Source organism: Nycticebus coucang, chromosome 11 (assembly GCF_027406575.1).
Source record: "Nycticebus coucang isolate mNycCou1 chromosome 11, mNycCou1.pri, whole genome shotgun sequence".
In the NCBI taxonomy this organism is placed as follows: Eukaryota; Metazoa; Chordata; class Mammalia; order Primates; family Lorisidae; genus Nycticebus; species Nycticebus coucang.
The window spans coordinates 92,401,672-92,421,223 of record NC_069790.1 but is presented as its reverse complement, the minus strand read 5'-3'; the positions used below and the strand labels follow the sequence as shown (position 1 = coordinate 92,421,223).

Sequence of the window (19,552 nt, the reverse complement as noted above, 5' to 3'; positions counted from 1 at the left end):
TTTCTCAGTTCTAATGGCAGTCATAGGCTCCCCTCAAAGTAGGCATGTTCGTCTCTCCTAGAGGAATGTGTGTCACTAAGAGTATTTGTAGGGCTGGTTGTTTCAGCAGTCCTCAGCTACCAAAAGTACACACTCTAATATGAAACTGACAGAGGCTAACAGTGGGTTTCTCTGCTTTTCTTCACGATTCTAGAAGCTGCTTTGTTATCAGCATTGGAGTCACTGTGAGAATATCTAGACATTTTTCTTGGTACTTTGTGTGCAAGTCTATACTTCTCTACATTCTTTTGAGTTGGTGTCTTCCATAAGGCTAAGCGACTTGCTTACCAAGAACTTTCCTAGCCTCACCCACGACACTCATCTTGTCTCATGGTTTTGACTTCATCCCAAATGAGGCTCCTTGTCTCATTGTCACTCTGGTCACGCAGCAACTGACCCCAGACAGGCAGTGACGGACATAGAACCCCAGTTTTCTTTTTTCCTGCAAGGAAATTTAAGAAGGACTGCAATTATTAGATTTTCTCAAAGGTGTTGCTTGTATTTCAGGTAATTCATATTTGTTGGTGAAGTTTTATTTGGCGTACACTGTACACAAAAGTAATTACAGAAATGCACAACACTGAGAGGCACAGAAGATAAAAAGGGTTATGTGGAGAATATGATCCAGTGGGTATTTTTTTTTTTTAACTTTTAAGCATGAAACTTCTTATTTACCAAAAGGGAAGAAGATACTTTTATAAGGAAATTCTCTTGTAACTTTGTGAATTTCTAGTTAAAAAAAAAATTGCAGTTTTCCAAAGACCTACTATTGTGTACGTATTTTAATATAAATCACCCAGTTAAAACGCAAAATAATTTTTTGGGAGAAATTTTGGAAAGTTTGGGTAACTTTTTTAAGCCTTAAAAATCTTCGTTCTTCCCAGTCTAGATGTCAGCCTGGACGCAACTACTCTGATGTTTCCGTAAATGCTTGTGCAGTGCCAAAGTGGGGAAGAACTGTTTTTCTTAAAGCAGGGAAAGCAACAAAGCGGTAAGAAGGATCATAGGGCACCATATTAATGACAAATCACAGGAGGTGGCTCCATAAAGGTTGTGAAAACTAGTTTCTCATTGCAGGAATTGGGTTGGGCCACCCCTTCACCCCCCTTCTCAAACACAAATATTTTCATATAATAAAAGCCTGTTTCCCTATGGTTATAACCCAGCCTCCATTCTTCCGACACCACCATTTTCAAGGGGTTTACTGCGGGGACTTCGCCAGAGTTCCCAGGCTTTTTCTCTTTTTGGACCGTGCCTGGTCGAGGTGGGTACCTCTGGGGACCCACGCCGAGTGAGGGGGACAAGAAACACCCGCTAGGACCCAACCCGGGCAGCCCGCGGCTCGAGCATGCGCTGAAAGTTTGTGCAGCTGGCCCTGGCTGCCGCCGCTGCCTCGTCCGGACTTGGCGAGGACTTGGGGAGGGACAGCGGCGCTGGGAGGTGACTTAGCGGAGACTTTCCAGCAACTGCTGCCCAGGACTCTTTTTTTTTTTTTTTTTTTTCTCCCCCAGGAGGCGGCGACGGCGGTGGCGGGGGGAGAGGAAAAGAGAAGCGTCTCTAGCTTGAGCCGATGCAGCCCGGCTGCTCTTCAGGAAGAGCGTCCCTAGCCCGATGAGCCCCCGCTGTGCGTCCCCGACTCTCCCGGTGCGGGAGTGGGACGCGGAGCCCCGCGCCGACGGTGAGTGGTCGCGCTCTCTCTTCTTTCCTGCCAGTGTCCCGCCAGCCCGCCGGCGGCTGCCCTCGGCGCAGTGTACTAAACTACTTAGCGGCTGGCTCCGGGCTCCGGTCCCGGCTCCCGGCTCCGGGCTCCGGGCTCCGGCCGCCGGCGCTTCCCCGCGCGCCCTGCCGGGGGCGCGCGCACGCGGTGGCTGCGCCGGGGACCGCGCTCGCTTTGTGCTCCGCGGGCGGCTCACAGAGCAGGGTCGCGGCAGCCGCCGGGCCGGGGGAAGGGGCTGTGACTGACTGACCCCGCGTCTGCACAGCTGCACCGGCCCTAATTCCCTGGCGCTCCCACTCCGCCCCCCCTCCACCGCCCCAGGAAAATTCATCATCCTGGGGCTGAAAACATCATTTCTCACGTTCTCCCCAAGAAACCCTGGTCGCGGGGCAGAAGCCCAGCTCCGCGCTGCGCCCCCTCCAGTCGCTCGCTTCACACCCGAGCTGCGGGACCCGGTAGGGAGAAGGAGGAGGTGGGGTCCTAAGGGGAAAGACACTCGCACCCTCGGACGCCCTGGTGGCGCCTGTGACTTCTGGTGGGGGGGAGAGGGGGTTGTGCTTTTAAACCTTCAGGGCATTTCCTAGCAGAGTTGTCCCGGAGAAGGGGAGTGGATTGAGGGAGGTTTTCAAGAGCATCTCATCAGAATGCAGGGGCGCCCCCGCAGCCAGTCCCCTGTGCGTTTTCATTCATCCGGAGAGTCAATCAATGTTTTCTTTCCCAGCAGGTGTTATCTGAAGCCGGTTTGGAACTTTTGGGAATTTAGTTACTATTATGGCTTCAACCAATGAGTTAGTTACTATTATGACTTTAACAAATGAGTTTTGATGAAGCGATGTCTCGAATGAACGAATCCTCGGGACCCTCTCCACCCGGCTAGGGGCAGGCGGAGGAGGGCTGGTCGGGCGTGGGGAGCGCGACGGTGAGAAGTCTCCTGTGCCCTCTGCCTCCTGCAGATTGCAGCTGTTTTGTCCTGGAGGGTAGGATGTGGTGAAAGGATGGGGCTTCTCCCCTCTGGGGCTCACAATGGCAAGAGAAGATTCTGTAAAGTGTCTGCGCTGCCTGCTCTACGCCCTCAATCTACTTTTTTGGGTAAGTTAAACAATTCTTTGCACCAACAGGTGGGAACGGCTGGCTCCCTCAGCCACCAGATAATGTGCCAAAAGGCATGGCTAAGCATTAATTAATTACCTGGGATAACACCGTCTATTTTTCAGAGAAGTAAAATTCCAGCTTCTTAAAATGCCTTTGATCTAGCTCAAGTTCCATTTGTCATTAGAAAAAAATCAGCTCCTGGATACTAGTGGCAGTAAAATTAGACTCGAAGTTACTCTAGGGATATAAATAAATGCACGTGCTTGTGCTCATAGATAAGAAAATTATGACATACTACTTAAGGAACTGGTTATTTGGAGGAATTTTAGATAACCGGGCAAGCCATAAATTGTTTCTTTACATCAACCTAGTCTATCAAATCTAGTTGGGGCAAGTCTGAATATGTTTTTTGTTTGTTTGTTTGTTTTTGTGGGAATTCCTACCCAGATATTGTATCAAAAAACTAAGTAGAGTTTTCTAGGGGCTTTCATATAGTCTGAAAGGTGATTTTCACATAACCATTTCTAAATTGGCAAAGCTTAAGGATTTTGTATATGCTTTCTGGAAAATCCCATAACCGTTTAAGGAAATAAAATACATAAAATTTAACAAGCTCATGGAAATCTTTATGCCCTATGAGTTAGTGACTTTTTATGCTTTATATCCAGGCATAAATTTCCATAAGTTGTTAAATAATTATATTATTATTTATAACTCTTAGAAAAATATAAAAGCTAAAACCATGAAAATGTTGCTCCATGAGGTTGTCACGGTTAAGCAAATTAAAAAAAATTTTTTTTCAGTAATTCTATGTAAATTTTTCTGTGAGAAACTTTAATATGCAATTTATTTGTTCGGCTGACTGGTTGGCATTGACCAGGCTGGCTCTCCCATGTGGTCTCTGGAGGATGAAGTTTGGTAGGACTACTTTTTATGGGTGTCATGGTAACTTCGATGAGTAATCTGAAAGATACTGAAAATGGCAGCATTCTTTTTTATCAACATGAAAATTAAAGCCTGGAGCAGTTTCCATAAGTTCACCATTTAGAAATGGAAACTCACTAGTTGATCGTATTATAGTCTTTTATACTTAAAAGGCACATTTTTAAAGTGGATCATTAAATTACCTACCTGCTTAGCTATCAGGTGTCAATATTTTGAATACTTTCTTCGTGTAATAATTATCACTCTTATGTGATTTGCACTTTCTATGTTATGCTTTTTGATTATAGAATCATCACATTCTTCTACCAAAAGGATCTTTAAAGATGGTCTGGTTGAATTTCCTCCCTTTTTAAGTGAGGAAATTAAGGGTAGGTTAAGTGACTCCCACCAAAGGTCAAATAGTCTCCTGATGGCTGTTCCAGGAACAGAATTCAGATTCCTTGCCCCTAGATAGTGTCTTTAATTTCACCTTGTTAAGTTTTGAACCTTGGAATTACTGAGATATTTTTATTGTTCAATGAAGAATAAGGCTCTGGAAAATTTCTGAATAATTTGCATTGTACAGGGATAAAAAAATACAAATAATTTAACAAAAGTATTACTCTTCTGAAAAATAAAATTTACTTAAAAATACTTATTTTTCTTAAATTCTTTTAGGTGTTTCTGTGTCACCAGAGAATATAAAACATTATTTCTTTGTTTTTACCCTGCACTTTAGCTTTCAAACTTTCTAAGTGTGTGTATGTGTGTGTTCTGATTTACTGATTTATTTGGATTACTTTCCTCTTTGTCCATCCCTCCTCTTCTCCCAATGCCACCTTTTCAACAAAGCAAGCCTGTAATTTTTTTCATACAAAGATAGATTTACTCATATCCACTCTTTTATATACATGGACGTTGATGATTTTTGTTGTTAAATTATTTTATCATCTGGGTTAGAATCATAGCAATAGGATTGCTATGTCAAAAAAAAAATATGATGTCAACAGCCACACACACACAAAACAGCTAACATATCTAGTTAGCACACAAAATAACTATGATGTGGTTCTTACCATGTTTGCCAGGAACATTCAATGTTTCAGTTTCCTGGTCTGTAAAATAGAAATAATAGTTTCTATTCTGTAGAGTTGTTTTGGGAATGATTAGAGTTAATATATGTAAAGCTCTTGGAATAGTGGTAGGTAGTAAGTGCTACCTGTGCAGCAGCAGAACTATCTGTACTGCACAGATAGCACTGACTATTGGTATATTGGGCTTGCTCTTACTATTGTGCTACAGTTACCATGATAACGATTGGCTCTAGTAGACTACCAAGAGGTGGACTGCTATTGTTTTTGTTATCTTTTACTCATGGTAGTAAGTGCTATTGTTAGGAGGAATATTGCTACTTCTGCTACCATTACTATGATTCCTCTGATGGGACAATCTTGTCCTGGGACTCTATCTCTTAGAAATAAAAGCACTGATATACCCTATTTATGTGCACAACAATATCTGTTGCCATCTTGCTGGTGATGTTATGGAACTTTTTAATTTTTGCCAATCTGACAAGTTTGAAGTAGTATCTCACTTTTACTTTGTTTTATGCCTTTTCTACTACCAGTAAGCATGAGCAGCATTTTATATATTTTTTGACATATATCCATTTCATTTCATATTCATCACTGGTATGTATTTTATATTTATCATCTAGGTTTGGCCTATCATTTTGAGTGCTGATTTCCTTCATGTTAATCTGTTGCTATAAAATAGTTAACTTTTCATAGGTTCCTTTAAATATAATTCTGTACAGAATGTTACATGTTCTTTTATATTCTTTGTTTTTCAAAGCATCTGCATTTCTTGGTTGGGTTTCTTTTTCCATATGAACTATCAGATTATTGTATCCAGTTAAAACTATCTATTGGGATTTTTGTTATGTTTTTATAAATAGTGTCATATGGTAACGCTAGGTAAGCTGGCATTATTTTTTAAATGTTAAAGCAATGTTTGTAGATCCTGTTCTTTTTTTTGTTTTTTAGAGACAGACTTTCACTTTATGGCCCTTGTTGGTAGAGTGCAATGGTATCACACAGCTCACAGCAACTTCCAACTCCTGGGCCCAAGCGATTCTCCTGCCTCAGCCTCCCGAGTAGCTGGGACTACAGGCGCCCGCCACAATGCCCGGATATTTTTTGGTTGCAGTTCAGCCGGGGCCGGGCTTGAACCTGCCACCCTGGGTATATGGGGCCAGCGCCCTACCGACTGAGCCACAGGTGCCGCCCTAGATCCTGTATTTTACTTACAAGTTCAAAGCCTTTTGCTGGGCATATTCCTGAGCAACCTTAACATTACCCTCATCAGATTCCCATAACAGCCTATAAAATAGTTTTCTTTCTTATTCTTTTTTTTTTTTGTAGGTGAAGAAACTGGTGCTCAGAGGAGTTCAGTAACTAGCTAGTAAGAAGCAGAACAGGAATCAAAAGTCCAATTTTATTTTTTACCCAAGAGAAGTTTACTGCTGGGAACAGGGGTGAATTTATTTGCAGCAGAGAAGTTAAGTACGCTCAGTAGGAAGGGATTGGGTGTCTACCTGCTCATTCCAAGTTCTATATAACAGTGCTTCTGAAACCTCCCATTTGTGCAAGGGAATCACCTGGGCATCTTGTTAAAATGCAGATTCACATTTACTACGCCTTGGGTTTTCTCTGAGAGCCTGCATTTGACCAAGCCTCTCTGTGAGGCTGATGCAGCTGGTCTGAGTGCCACATCTTGGCGAGCAAGGCTTCCATACCGGCTGTCATACTGGAATGACAAGTTGAACAAACTAGGGTGGTATTTGAATGCCACTTCTCAAATCAGACTCATACACACCCTGACTATGGAGAAAGAGCTTGTTCCCTCTGGTTTGCAAGATTGAGAAACCTTCCCTCGTTACCCATGGGCTCAAAAGTTGTAGCCTTTTCCTCTTCACTCACCCCTTTAAATAGACTTATTTTTGTCTGTTTTATTATCTTGCTATCCTCTCCCCTTCTCTACTCCATTAGGATTATAGGAAAGAGAAAAATTAATCTTAAAGAAGAAAACACTGAGACCCCATACAATTTTGTTTACTGTTCTAGGAGTTGAAAATCAAACTGAGATTTTTTTTTTTTTTAAGCAAAAAAGTATATGCTGAGTGTTTGTGTTTTTAAGTGTAAGACATAGATGTGTCTAAGAACAAAAAATCCACAGAACATTGAAGATCACAGATGTGCTGTATTCTCTTTATTGTTGGGATCCAGTGACTTTGATTGGCCATCTGTCGAGTGTCTCTTCTCCCTTCTGGGATGTAAGACTCTGGTAGAGTTGTACTGGCATTGGCAGAGGGATATTGGGCTTCTAGGTTTGCTGTGAGTATTGTGGATTTGTAATGGGAAGGGACACACAGGAGACAGTAAAGGTAGGTGAACTGCCCCGAGAGAGCTCTTTTGAAACTTTGATTCACATTTTCTCCACAATGGATCAAGGGCATGAATTATTTTTACTTCGAGTTTTCTTAACTCTTCCTAAGGATATCGGAGAGCCCTTCAATAACTATTTGTGCTCTTGTAAAATAAAGTTTAACCATGAAAAATCCCTTTAGTCTCGGGGCAAAGTGGATACACTTTTTTAATATGTTGTGGCTGAGCTGAGCAAAAGCTTGAACCACACCCTGTATGCTTCTCAAGGGATGCTTTTTTGAGAAGTCCATGCAAGATTCTTTGCAGCGTGTCCTGCAGAAGACAAGCAACGGGCTCCTCGGTCATCAGTTCTGCTCAGAGACTAATCCTGAGCTGGGATATTGGGGAAGAGGATTTGGCTGCCTTTGCACTACACCCATAGGGTCATGAAGAAGGAGCCATTTTACTCTTTTATTTGTCATGCCTATAGAGTGAAGTGTTGTTTTGCCCGAACAACAGAGGCTCAATGTGGCTCTCTCCCAGTCAGAGCAGATTGCACAGCGCCCCTGTCTACAGGGAAACAGGATGGTCTATAAAAACTACCAGTCAGGGCCCCAGGGAGCTACTAATTTATTCAACTTTAATTAATTGACGTTCTTGCCTAAATGATACCCACAAGTAATCTCCTAACTTTCTGTTAACTATCATTTGTGTTGCCTGTTATTTCACAGCAATAGCAAATGGAGTTGTCTGTTTGCTCTCCTTTCTTCGGCCCAGCCCCTGGTAGACAGAAGCCAGGAAGGCACAGCTGACAACAGGCAGAGAGGAGCAACACGAACCAGACGGGTGACGGGGCTGCACTTACCTTGCGCTGCCAGCCTCCAAATAATCAAGAATTGATCATACTTTTACATAGTAATAAATAAGAACTTAAGACCTATCTTTTTTTTTTTTTTTTTAGGAAGGAATGCTTTTAGCCCAATTTTGTCATTTTTGAGAGGAGCAAACAAAGGCTCTGAAAGTTTGAATTATTTGTCCAAGTTCTCTTTGTGGAGACAAAACTGTAACTAAGATCCAGATCTCTCTTTTTCATGCTGCTCCTTGCTAACAGATTTGACGTTTTAATAAAAGTTCAGGTAGGTGGTCTTAGACAGCTGTCGACCCTTGAGCAGACATTATTTGTGTCGCTGTCATCTTACATGAGACTATATGTTACATACGGCAGACAGTTGAAGGATTTACAAGCCTGTTTTTTGACTGTGACTTTACTATTTTGTGGAAAGTATAGGTGTACATTTCATAATAAATTTAGGGGATGTGCATACACATGCCGTTCTCATTCAGAAAACAACTTGATTCAAGACCTGTTTTTATATAATGAGATTCAAGCAAAGCCTTGTCCCCAATACTGTGAATTTTATATCTCTAAATATTTAAAATTTCTAAATATTTGTTAGGAGCTAGCATTGTAAAAGCATTTTACAAGATAGGACATAGCAAATGTCCTGGCAAGTAACATTAAATCTATTTCTATAAAATAATACTTGTGTTATTTACTAAGTATTTCCTTGGGCTTCCCATGAAGGTTGTAATACTAGAGAAAAATGTAAGGAGCTAGTAGCCTAATTACACGTGATACCTACAATGACAACCGATCATCAGAAAATACTGTTGTTAGTAAGGAGTTCTGAATTTGCTCACATAAGTCTCGCTTCTAGACTTCATAACATCAGCATTAGTTATTGAGGTGACCTGGTCTCAGTTTAGTTTAGTTTCTTGCCCTAAGCGTGCACATATTTGTTGTTGCTATCATTATTTTCTCAGGTCCAGTGAGTATAATCACTCTATGAGCTGAGACATTTAATGGAGCTGTAATTAATGTATTAAAAAAAAAAAAGACTTGCTTGTTTACTATGGGATAAGTCTTGGTGTTGCCATTACTTATTTTGCCTAATGTTCTATGCACAGCTGCAGTGCTTGGCCACACTCTTTTATATATATATTTATATATATTAAAATATATATATTTTATATATATAAAATAATATATATTTATATATATATTAAAAACAAAAGGCAGCATAGTGGAATAAAATGCAAAGTGTGTATTTTAAAGGCCTTTTGAGAACCCCTTCACCAACTTCTAACAATGTATAAATCTTTTGAGTTTGTCACTTGGCAATCATCTCTCTGCCAGAAAGTTTCCAGTGATAGAAAGTTTAGTTCTTGTTAAGACATCTCTGATTGTGTTAAAGATCTCCGGGTGCTTACCTAGCAAATTGAAAACATCTCCCTTCCTTCATTTTGCCATTCATTCACCTAACGTACATGAGGCCCTTCTACTTTGCTATGTGATGGGGAGAGAAGCAATGGTTTGTGCCCACTGCTGGGTGAGAGAGGTAGAAAAAGAGGATCAGAGGACTGAGAGGGAGGAGGTGTGTGGGAAGGAGGGAGTTAGAAGAAAATCTTTGCCCTGTAGCTGGTGTTGGAGCAGGCCTTGGAGGAGAAGTGGACATTGCTCAGCTGATGACAAAGGAAGTCTGGCAGTGGGTAGCATTCCAGGCAGAGGGAACTGCATAGATGATGATGTAGAAGCATCAGGCTATCTGTGTGGTATGTTTTGGAGACCCGTGAGCACTATTCTTGTTGTCCATGTACAAATTGTGTGTGGGAAGGACCTGGCAGGAAAGAACATTGAGGAGATAGGTAAAGGGTGGCTGAAGAGGACCTGGTGTGCTCTGCTCAAGAGGTTAGGGAATGCGAATCGGGCAGGAGCCATAAAGGGCCGCTATAAGTAGACGACTTCATCTATTTTCTATAAAGGTAACTGCCGGGAGAATTAGATGTGGACTCTGGGAGCTGGAGAGTTCCACCATAAAGTAAGTATAACTGCTTGGCTAGAGAGGTTGAAGGCCTGAACTAGCCAGAAGCATCAGGAAAGGGGGAGGAATTCAGCAGCCGCTGTACGGGAACACTGTGAAGGACTTGAGACTAATTAGATGTAGGGCTGAGGAAGAGGGAGAGGTTCAGGCTGCCTGCCAAGTTGCCGGTTTATGTGATTGAAGGATTGATTATAGCATTTACTGAAACAGGAGAAACCGTGAGAAGGACATGCAGGTTTTGTCAGGAATGGAGATGAGTTGAGTTTTAGAGATGCTGAAATTGTAGCTGGCCATGGTAAGTCTAGTTGGTAGCTTTATTACAGAGCTTTCTCCCCCATCTATTTGGCAGACCTTTAAAAGTCTGGAGATTCCATTTCTGTGCTGATTGAACAGTAGTCAAATCTTTCAAACTGACTAACGAAGGGTAAGAGAAAGCTGTTAGGTCAAAAGGGACTTGCAATAATAATACATAATGAATGTAAGTCTTACTCCTGTCCTTTTTTCTCATTATAAAGATCCTCTATGAAGTAGAACTTATTTTGATAACATTTTATAGGTAAGAAAACTGAGGCCTAGAATAGTCTAAGAGCATGCCCAAGGTCATGTAGGGAAAAAGGAGTAGAGCTGGAATTCCTGGCTGTAATTCAGAATTCAGTGGCTTCCCTTCGTCATTATGGTCAATACCAAACACCTCAACATGGCCTTGAAGCCTCCCTGTGCTCTGAATCCTGCCTGCTCTTCCATTAACACCAAGTGCCAATTTCTCTTAAACCTATCCTGCTGCCTTCCCTCGAGGCCTTTGCTCTTCTTTCTGAGAATGTTCTTTTCAGCTGTTCATTTCCTAATTAACTTGATAATTATCCTTTGGATCTTAGAGAAGTCCCTTTGACCCTGAGGAATAGGTCAGGCACTCCAAAAGGAATTCTCACAGCAACTGCACGATTTCTTCCCAGCACTTGTTAGGGTTCGTGGTTATACATATATCTCTCTGGTGAGTTGATGAACATGTGTGTCCTCTTTTTTTAGTTAATTGCACAGTAGAGACAGTGTCTGTTCCTGCTGATCATTGCCTCTCTAGCACATAGCACAATACCTGGCAAAGAGCAGGTGAGCAATACGTATTTTTTAAATGGGAGAATGACTTCAGAGCCCAGGCTTTTAATCCTATCACACAGAAATGTTCTGGAACATACTATTTAAAAGAAATACTCATTTTTATTACAAATGGAAGAACTGTAGATAATGACCACCATGGGTAATAGATTACACACATTGAAGAATCAGGTAATTTATTGACACACTGACTCAGAACTATCACATCGAAACTTTGGCTAAACAGCCTCTAAGAAATTAGATGGAGAAATCAACAGAGTCGTTACTTTGAGGAGTGCTAAAAGAGAGAAGAGAATTATTTATAACTGCAAAATAATTTGAGATAAGGAGTAAAATATCATATTAATGGACTTTTCTGCCCCAGTGACACAAGGTATTTAATGAACCACATAGAGCTAAGCAGAGGGAGGACACAGAACTACAGATTCAGCAAATGACCCCTTGGTCCTCTGGTAGCCCTGTGTGTTTTAAGGTTCTACTGTTAGGTATGCTAAGGCGTTAAATCAGATGATGGTTTTTGAAAAGAGAGTTGGTTGTACTCAGAGTTCTCAAGCAAGGCAGTACACACCTCACTGTGGGTGACCAGGGGAAAGCACTGTCCTGATCACCAGGCAGACAGAGGGACAGGAACTGTGGGCAATTCTTTTATTGTGATTTCTGTGAGAAGAAATGAGTGAGGCACTGTGAGAAGGCGTAGCATTGCTGTTTGAGTAATTGGCCCTGGGTGATTAGGGCAGGCGTATAGTGACCTGAGTGTAAGACCGTGATAAGGGAGGTGCCTTGGATGTTAACTGTAGGTTGGTAGGTTTATATTTGAAAAGCTCTCCCCTGGGAGAATGTCTCCTTCAGAGAAAAGAGTGAGCAATGAGGGAAGCAGGAGGCCAAGACCAGGTCAAAGAAGCATATTATCGGGTTCTCCCGAGGAAAATGTGTCCAGCGTATGCATGTAGAACAGATGTTAAAGCATCACGGCTTACAGAAGCTGGGAACAGGACTAATACACTGTGGCTGACCCATCTGGTGACTTTTATGAGCTTTACAATCTGTTCAACAGAAATGAGAATGATAATATCTGGCCTACTTCTTCTCTGAACTGTGGTCTCAGGGTTCCTAACCTGTCTCAGGCCATTGACTCCTTTAGCAACCTTCTGAAACACTTGGACCCGTTCTCAGAATAAGTATATTTTAATGACCAGAATAAAATGTATTGGTTTACAAAAGAAATTAACTGTGTTGAAATACAGTTGTGTTTATAGGTCAGGAAACACTGAGCCCCTGTTCCCCAAAAAATGTAGTTCAGATATTTAGACCGAGTCTGCCTACGGCGTGGGAGCCACTTAATGACTCAGCCTGGAGCTCCAAAGCCCAAGGGGTTGAATTTGAATCCCAGCTCTGCCACGTAGGTTCTGTGAGAGCTTCAACGGGTTACTTCACCTTTCTGTGCTTCATGGAACTTTTTACAGTCTATGTAATTATCTCCTTTTGTATTCTTATTGGCCTTATTTCACTGTGAGTCTCTGAATCTTGCGGGTAAGGCATGTAGTAGGTGTTGAGTAAATATTTGTGATAAATAATGGAAGAGTCTGCCCTCTAGCAGATAGCCATATTACTTCCCTGTTCACGAGGCCTCAGGTCCCTACCGTCCTCCTTACCTTGCCGACTTTCTCCAGAAAGCATGGATCATGGCCACTGCTCGAGTCAGCACAGATTTGTTCCTATCTTACATAGTCATTATATCCATTTAATGCTAAAGCTGTAGCACACAATGGTAATTGATGCTCATTAAGTTCCCAGAAGTTGTTATTTTGCTAATTGTGCTTAAGAAGATAAGTACAAGGCTCAATTTGAAAAGACGTCCATCAAAATAGGAAAGACTTCCAGAACTTAGGGTTTAGCATGTGTCTTAGAATAGCTTCCCAGAAAGACTTAGTCTCAATGTGTTTTAGTTTCTTTTTTCACTTTTGAATTATTAAGTATTGAAAACATACATGAAAAGACAAAGCACAGTGTAATTAATCCCCAAATGCTCACTACCCGGTTTCAACAATTAACCAACATGCCCTCCTCTACTTCTCATCTGACCCCTACCAGTCAAGGTTATTTATTAAACCATATCCCAGACATCATCATATTTCATTTATAATTACTTCAGTATATATCTTTAGAACATAAGGATCTTTAAAAAAAATAAGCTTATTCCATTATCATACTTAGCATAATACAAATAATTTCTTCATGTTTTCAAACATCTATCAGTTTTAAAATTTCCCCAGTTGTCTTTGCAATTAATTTGTTTGAATCAGGATCCAAACCAGGTCAGTAGATTGCATTGGGTAATCTCCTAAATCTCCTTTAATCTATAATAATTTCTCCTTCTCTCCTTTTCTTTTTCTACTTCCCAGTATTTCTAATTGAAGAAACCAGATGATTTGTCTTGTAAAATTTCTCATATTCTTGATTGTGCTGATCAGATCCCATGGTGGCTTTTTAACAAGCATAAATCTATCCCCTTTATTTCCTTCAAACTAATAGTGCTGAAGGCTTGATTAGGTTAAGTTTAACTTGGGGTAAAAATATTTTCATGGAATTTCTGTGTTCTTCTGATAGCATCTTGTTGAGGACACATCATACCTGGTTGTGTCTTTTTGTGATATTGACATTGATCAGTGGGGTGTGTTTTTGTCAGCCAGATATCTCCATGCTAAAAGTCTCCATCACCCTTTCACGCCACCCTGCCTGCATAGTAGAACATCTCTGGGGCGCTTAATTACTGATGCCCAAGCCCCACTCCTAAGAATGGGTCCAAGGTAGACCTGAGCTCAGTAAGTTTTTGAGTCTTAGGCAATTCTAATGTACAGACAGGACTGAGAACCACTGACCTGGACAATTTGGCATCTGCTGAGGATCTTTCCCTAGAGATCCCTTATTTAGTAGGGGGCTGTTAAATGGTGATGCTCTAGCCTGCTTTCTGCACATATTGCAGAAATTCTTCTAGAACAACTTTCATGTAGCTTTGGCTCTCCTTTCAGTTTGTACAGGAAACAGGATAGATATAAATAGTGAATACCAAGTTGAGTAATCCAACGTTCTACAAAAGTGGCCAGTGAGCTTTGTGCAAGTATTATGAATTTATAGAATTGTAATACATTTGTTTCAAACACTTGCATTTATTATTGCCATTATTTTAATGCTCAAGTTGTTTGACTTGTAGCCAATAGAAGACATGCTAAGTTAGGCCCTGTGACTTTTGTTGACAGTGTTCATCTGTTTCAGTAGTAGTTTTTGGTTGCTTCCTTGCTCTTCAGCGTAACAGCATGCTTTAGGCTGAACTTGCATGTTTGAAAAGTTCGTTGTTCTATGGCCTCTTCTCCTTGGGCCATTTCTGCTCTGAACCTGGGACCTGCCAAGTTATTTTTAAAAATTAAAACCTTAATCCTGCAGAGAATGTTGCATAAATCATTTGTAACCACTTTGCGTTGTTTTTTTTCCTCCCTAGCTAATGTCCATCAGTGTATTGGCGGTTTCTGCCTGGATGAGGGACTACCTAAGCAATGTTCTGACTTTAACTGCAGAAACAAGGTAGGGTTTATAATTAGTGACTAAATTCTTTCATCGGATCTTCCTAGATCCCTTAGTTGTTTATATGGTAGTGCTCTTCCACTGTCTTTTAGAAGTTTTTCCTGCTCACAGCAACCTTTGCTGTAGACACTGGCATTTTTCTAGCATTCTTGGTATGGTAGACCACTGATTCTAGAGGGGATCAGAGGGCAGCATTCTGTTTATATGGACATTTCTGGGTATGGCGAAACTTGTCACCTGTCCTCCTGACAGTGCCTCAGCCATATCATATTTATAAATAAAGGAGCATAGATACTTTTTTCTACGAAAATCACCATGAGCTTCTTCTTACCTTTGGGCTAATGAAAACAAAATCCTACAATGCCATTTTCTTCTCAAATTTCAAGCATTGCCTGCTAACCTCAGAAGTGATAAGTTACTTTTAACTCCCTCATCTTTGAATGGAGATTGTAATAGATGCCATCTGAATTGTGGTAAGGATTAAATGAGACAGATTTCTGTAAAGTCCCTAACACAGGGGAGCTTGGTAATCGTTCATTTTTATTATCATTATTATTATTATTACTGGTTCTGGTTAATGAAGTTTTCTTAGTGTTCCAGCAAAAATCATCCCTACTTTCTTCTTCCTTGGAATATAGATTGATTTTCCTTTGCGTAGCAGTCTTTCACATTTTGAGGGAAGATCAGTTGTGGGGAAGAAGGAAAGTGGTACACATGGAGTCAAAGATTGCAGAACAGGAGAGATTCCTCCCAGCTGGGAAATAAATAGCAAAGGGACCGGTTTGGTTTACTTAGGCTAAGCCTTCAGACGTTATGGAGGTCATCTATATTACATTTTAAATGAGTTGGGATAGAATTTCTGCCACTTGTGTATATATACACAAAGCTAAGCAAAGCAAAAACAAAAATGAAGCAAGCAAGCAAATAACAACAACAAAAAAACAACAGTGCAGTGATTTTGAAAATAGCAATATGGTCGCTAGTTTTGAGGCATTGTGATTTCAAGAATTATTAACATAAATCACAGTTGTGTCTTGGGTACATTTTGATTATATTTGTTTATAATATGACTTAATTTTTCCGTTTTCAGGGTGGAGGAGGCAGTCATCTTGACTTACTTTCCTGTGGTTCATCCAGTCATGATCGCTGTCTGCTGTTTACTTATCATTGTGGGAATGTTAGGATATTGTGGAACGGTGAAAAGAAATCTGTTGCTCCTTGCCTGGGTATGGCGTTTATATCTTCTCTTTATTATAGTTAAAAAGACCAATCAGAAATGTATTGTTTTTTCATCAGTGCACAAGATTAGGGCAGAGTGATAGAAGTAATGATGTCCTGTCAGAAGGGAAGCTTTCTTCCTGTGAGAGACAATTTCAGTGCAGTGTTCACCGTACTTGTAAGACAAGGCCTGGAAACATACCCCATTGATAGTTCACACTGGCCGTGTGTTGACATTTTCATTGGATGGTGAGTTCCTTCTAGTGTCACTGACCTTATTAATATTCCCAAAGGCCCTGTGGAACTAGATCTGAGAAGTCATAATGGAGCTGGTTTTCTTCTTCTTCTTCTTTTTAAAACCAAGCTCCCCATGGAAACTCACTTGGGAATTCAAGTAGTGAGGTAGGAGACAAAGGTTACAATCTCGGCCCTGCCTTTACATAGTCTAGTGGACAAAAGCAAGTCTCAGTTTCCATAATCGTAGTTGTTGTTTTTGTAAACTCTGAAAGTATAGGAACTAGATTACTTCTGAAATTCGTTTCATCGTTCAAATTCTATGATCAGATTCTTTTAATTCAAAAATTAGAATATTTTTAACATCATTAAAAATTTGAATCCGTTAAAAGTACAATTTGTATTTAGATTTTTAGAAGCACATTGAGTATACAAAATACTGTCTACTGTGGCATCAAGTGGTGAGACTACTAACCTATAATTGCAGTCTGAAAACTTAATTCGTTCAGTATCTTCCTTTCTTTGTAGTAGGTCTCAACACTGGCTGTGCATTAATTTCATGTAGGGAACTTAAAAAAAACTTGAGTGGTGTGTTGGTAAACTGGCTCTCTGGGCAGAAAAGGCCTTGATTTTTAGCATTGAGGATTTCCATGGGGTCCATTCTCCCAGCATGGTTGATTTCAAGTTACCAACATGAAATCATTGAATGTGGAGTTGGGGACAGATGAGCACAAATTGGCTCTTAGGAGCGAGCTCCCAGGCACTCGTGCTTGACTAGCTCCTGTGCCAAGCCAATTAAAACAGAATCTTAGTGTCAAGCTGAACTAAAGCTTTGAATTTCACAGAAGCAACCTGTGTTAATGTATTTCTTGGCTTCTCGGAGGATAACTCTTCAGGTCAATGGCTAGAAAACAGAAAATACTGTAGAAAATAAACCATGGTCAGGAAGGGGAATCTTGCCTACTGCCTTACTTCCCTTGACATAGGTATATATGCAGTGAAAAGGGGAATGGTGGAAGGTTTGCAATCTTATTTTGCAATTTAAGATATTTGGGCAATAATTTAAACATAAATTCAAGGACCTACTTTATACAAATCATCTGTATTTGAGAGATGTGTAATGTATTTCAAACTTTAAATAAAAGTTCTTAGAATTCTTTTTCCAAACCACAGTCTTACAGTGATGTCTCACTTCTACTAACTAATTTAAGTGTGACTGCCATTTCTCTCTCCTTCCAATGTTTATTCTGGATGCGCCCTGTGCAGAGAGATGTTTTCGGATGGGGTCACGTATTTCATGGAACTACATAAGCTTTTGGGAACACATTTTGAAAGCCATTTATGTATTCCCTTTGTCTGCTCAAATGTTACTAAAACAAGTTGGGAAAAAGAGTAATTTGTCCTGCTACTTGAACTGGGACAAATCCTAGACTTGTGAATGAGAGTCTTGTTTGTGATATGGGAATGAGTCTTATAATGCAAAAGTAACATTGGAAGACTAAATTTCTAAGTGCCATTAACTTATCCATTTATTCATTCTTCGAACACCTACTGAGCTCAGATACAGAGGTTTGCAAAAAAAGTATATAGTTTTAAGAAAGCAAAAACTTTATTAAAATTGTCATTCTCAGAATATACTGATAACGAAAGACGAGTACAAGTCACATTGAGTACCTCTTGTAGTTGTAGAAGTCAAACATGTCTTGAGTATTAAAAATTTAATACAATTTTTTCCTTTATTAAAATGAGTATACTTTTTGGGTACCCTCTATATACTACCAGTTTTTGCCATCGGACCAGCATGTATGATAGAAAGATAATTCCATTACTCTTTGATAAAACCCCTAGTAGGGTTTACACCAGGGGCTCTGAGGCTAGAACTCCAAGCTTAACTCTAAGGGATCAGTGCTGCCTCTGGGAGGCTGATGAGCAGAGATCGATGCTGCCTGTTTCTACCCCACCTTTCCTTGTTGGACATCACTCTCTTTCATGGAGCAGCATTATGTGAATTGCTGTAACGATGTCCATGGCAGCCATCTACCTCCTGATCGCTATTTCCCATGGACTACTTACTGCCTGTGCAGTTCATTCTCTATTCTTACTGGGCTGCCTCTCTTCTCCTGGCAAGTTTCTAGATCCTTACTCTGTCTAGACCAGTGTTTTCAACCTTTTTGTCTCACAACACAATGGAACGTATAATTAAACTTCTGAAACACACTTAAATTATTTTGATCAAAAAAAAGAGGAAAAAAAGAATATACTTACTGTGCTTTGAACTTCTTTCAAAAATAATTTAATTAATGATCTTGAAAAATTTCTGTAGTACACCTAAGATCCCCTCCCAGCACACTGGTGGAAAAATCACTGTTCTAGACCCACCAGAGCTTCTCCCCTGCTACATTACACCTTGCGATGTCCACTCCCACTTAGTAACACTCACAACCAATCGGCTTCTGGCCTGATTCTCAGGCAGTTTTTTCTTTGGTTTCTTCTGCATAGCTCCCTCCTCTAAACAGCTGCAGAGTCCTGTCAGTTCTGAAGCTACAATCTTGGGAAATTGCTCTTTTCTATTCTCATTTGGGATGCCCAAGTTCAGACCTTCCTAACTTTTGGTCAAAGAGATGCAGAGCCCCCTAACTAACTTTGCTGCCTCTATTATCTCTTTCTCCTTTACTCCAAACCAGTGCTGCCAGGTTAATCTAACGCAACCAAGGTCGCATTTCTCCTCTGTTTGGAGAACTCAAAATACTCCCTCAGCAGGTAATGAAGTATTTACAGATACCTCAAACTTGCCGCAAGCCCTGCACAATCAAGGCTTCATCGCTATTTTTAGCTTTCCTGCCCACTTCATTGTTGTCTAGTCCAACTATATTTTCTGATCACTGAACAAATTTTTCTTGCTTTATTCTTCCCTGCTTTTATTCTATCTTTTTAGATGGGACTATCTTCTTAGTACTTCTGTTAAAATCGTAGTACTGTTAAGACCTATCTGAAATGCTACCTTTTGAACTAATAATGACGATTATGATGATGATAATTCAAGTAGTTAACATTTCTCAAGTGTTTATAGTGCCAGACACCATAGTTTTACACAAGTTTTTTTACACGAAGAGTTTTACATAAATTAATCGATTTTATCCTCTCCATGATGCTCCTGAGATCACTACTATTATTGTTATTCACTTAAAATACATGAGGAAATGAAGCACAGAGGGGAGAAGTGATTTGCCTGAGTCAGCACAGCTAGTAGAGGAGGATCTGGTACTCAGACCATGGCAGTCAGTTTTTTGTAACAATTTGGCTATTTTACTCTATAACTGTAGACTTTT

General features: G+C 40.5%; 1 protein-coding gene across 1 annotated transcript in view; it reads left to right on the top strand.

Annotated features, from left to right (window-relative positions):
* The first annotated feature begins 1,165 nt into the window (after window positions 1-1,165).
* The window catches only part of TSPAN12 (tetraspanin 12), a 66,140-nt gene continuing 47,753 nt past the window's right edge, over window positions 1,166-19,552 (top strand). The window contains exons 1-5 of the mRNA XM_053608579.1: window positions 1,166-1,303; window positions 1,551-1,717; window positions 2,710-2,845; window positions 14,689-14,771; window positions 15,862-15,997. Of these exons, the coding sequence (XP_053464554.1) occupies window positions 2,780-2,845; window positions 14,689-14,771; window positions 15,862-15,997 (285 nt within the window). The 5' untranslated portion in view covers window positions 1,166-1,303; window positions 1,551-1,717; window positions 2,710-2,779. The remainder of the gene's footprint in view (window positions 1,304-1,550; window positions 1,718-2,709; window positions 2,846-14,688; window positions 14,772-15,861; window positions 15,998-19,552) is intronic.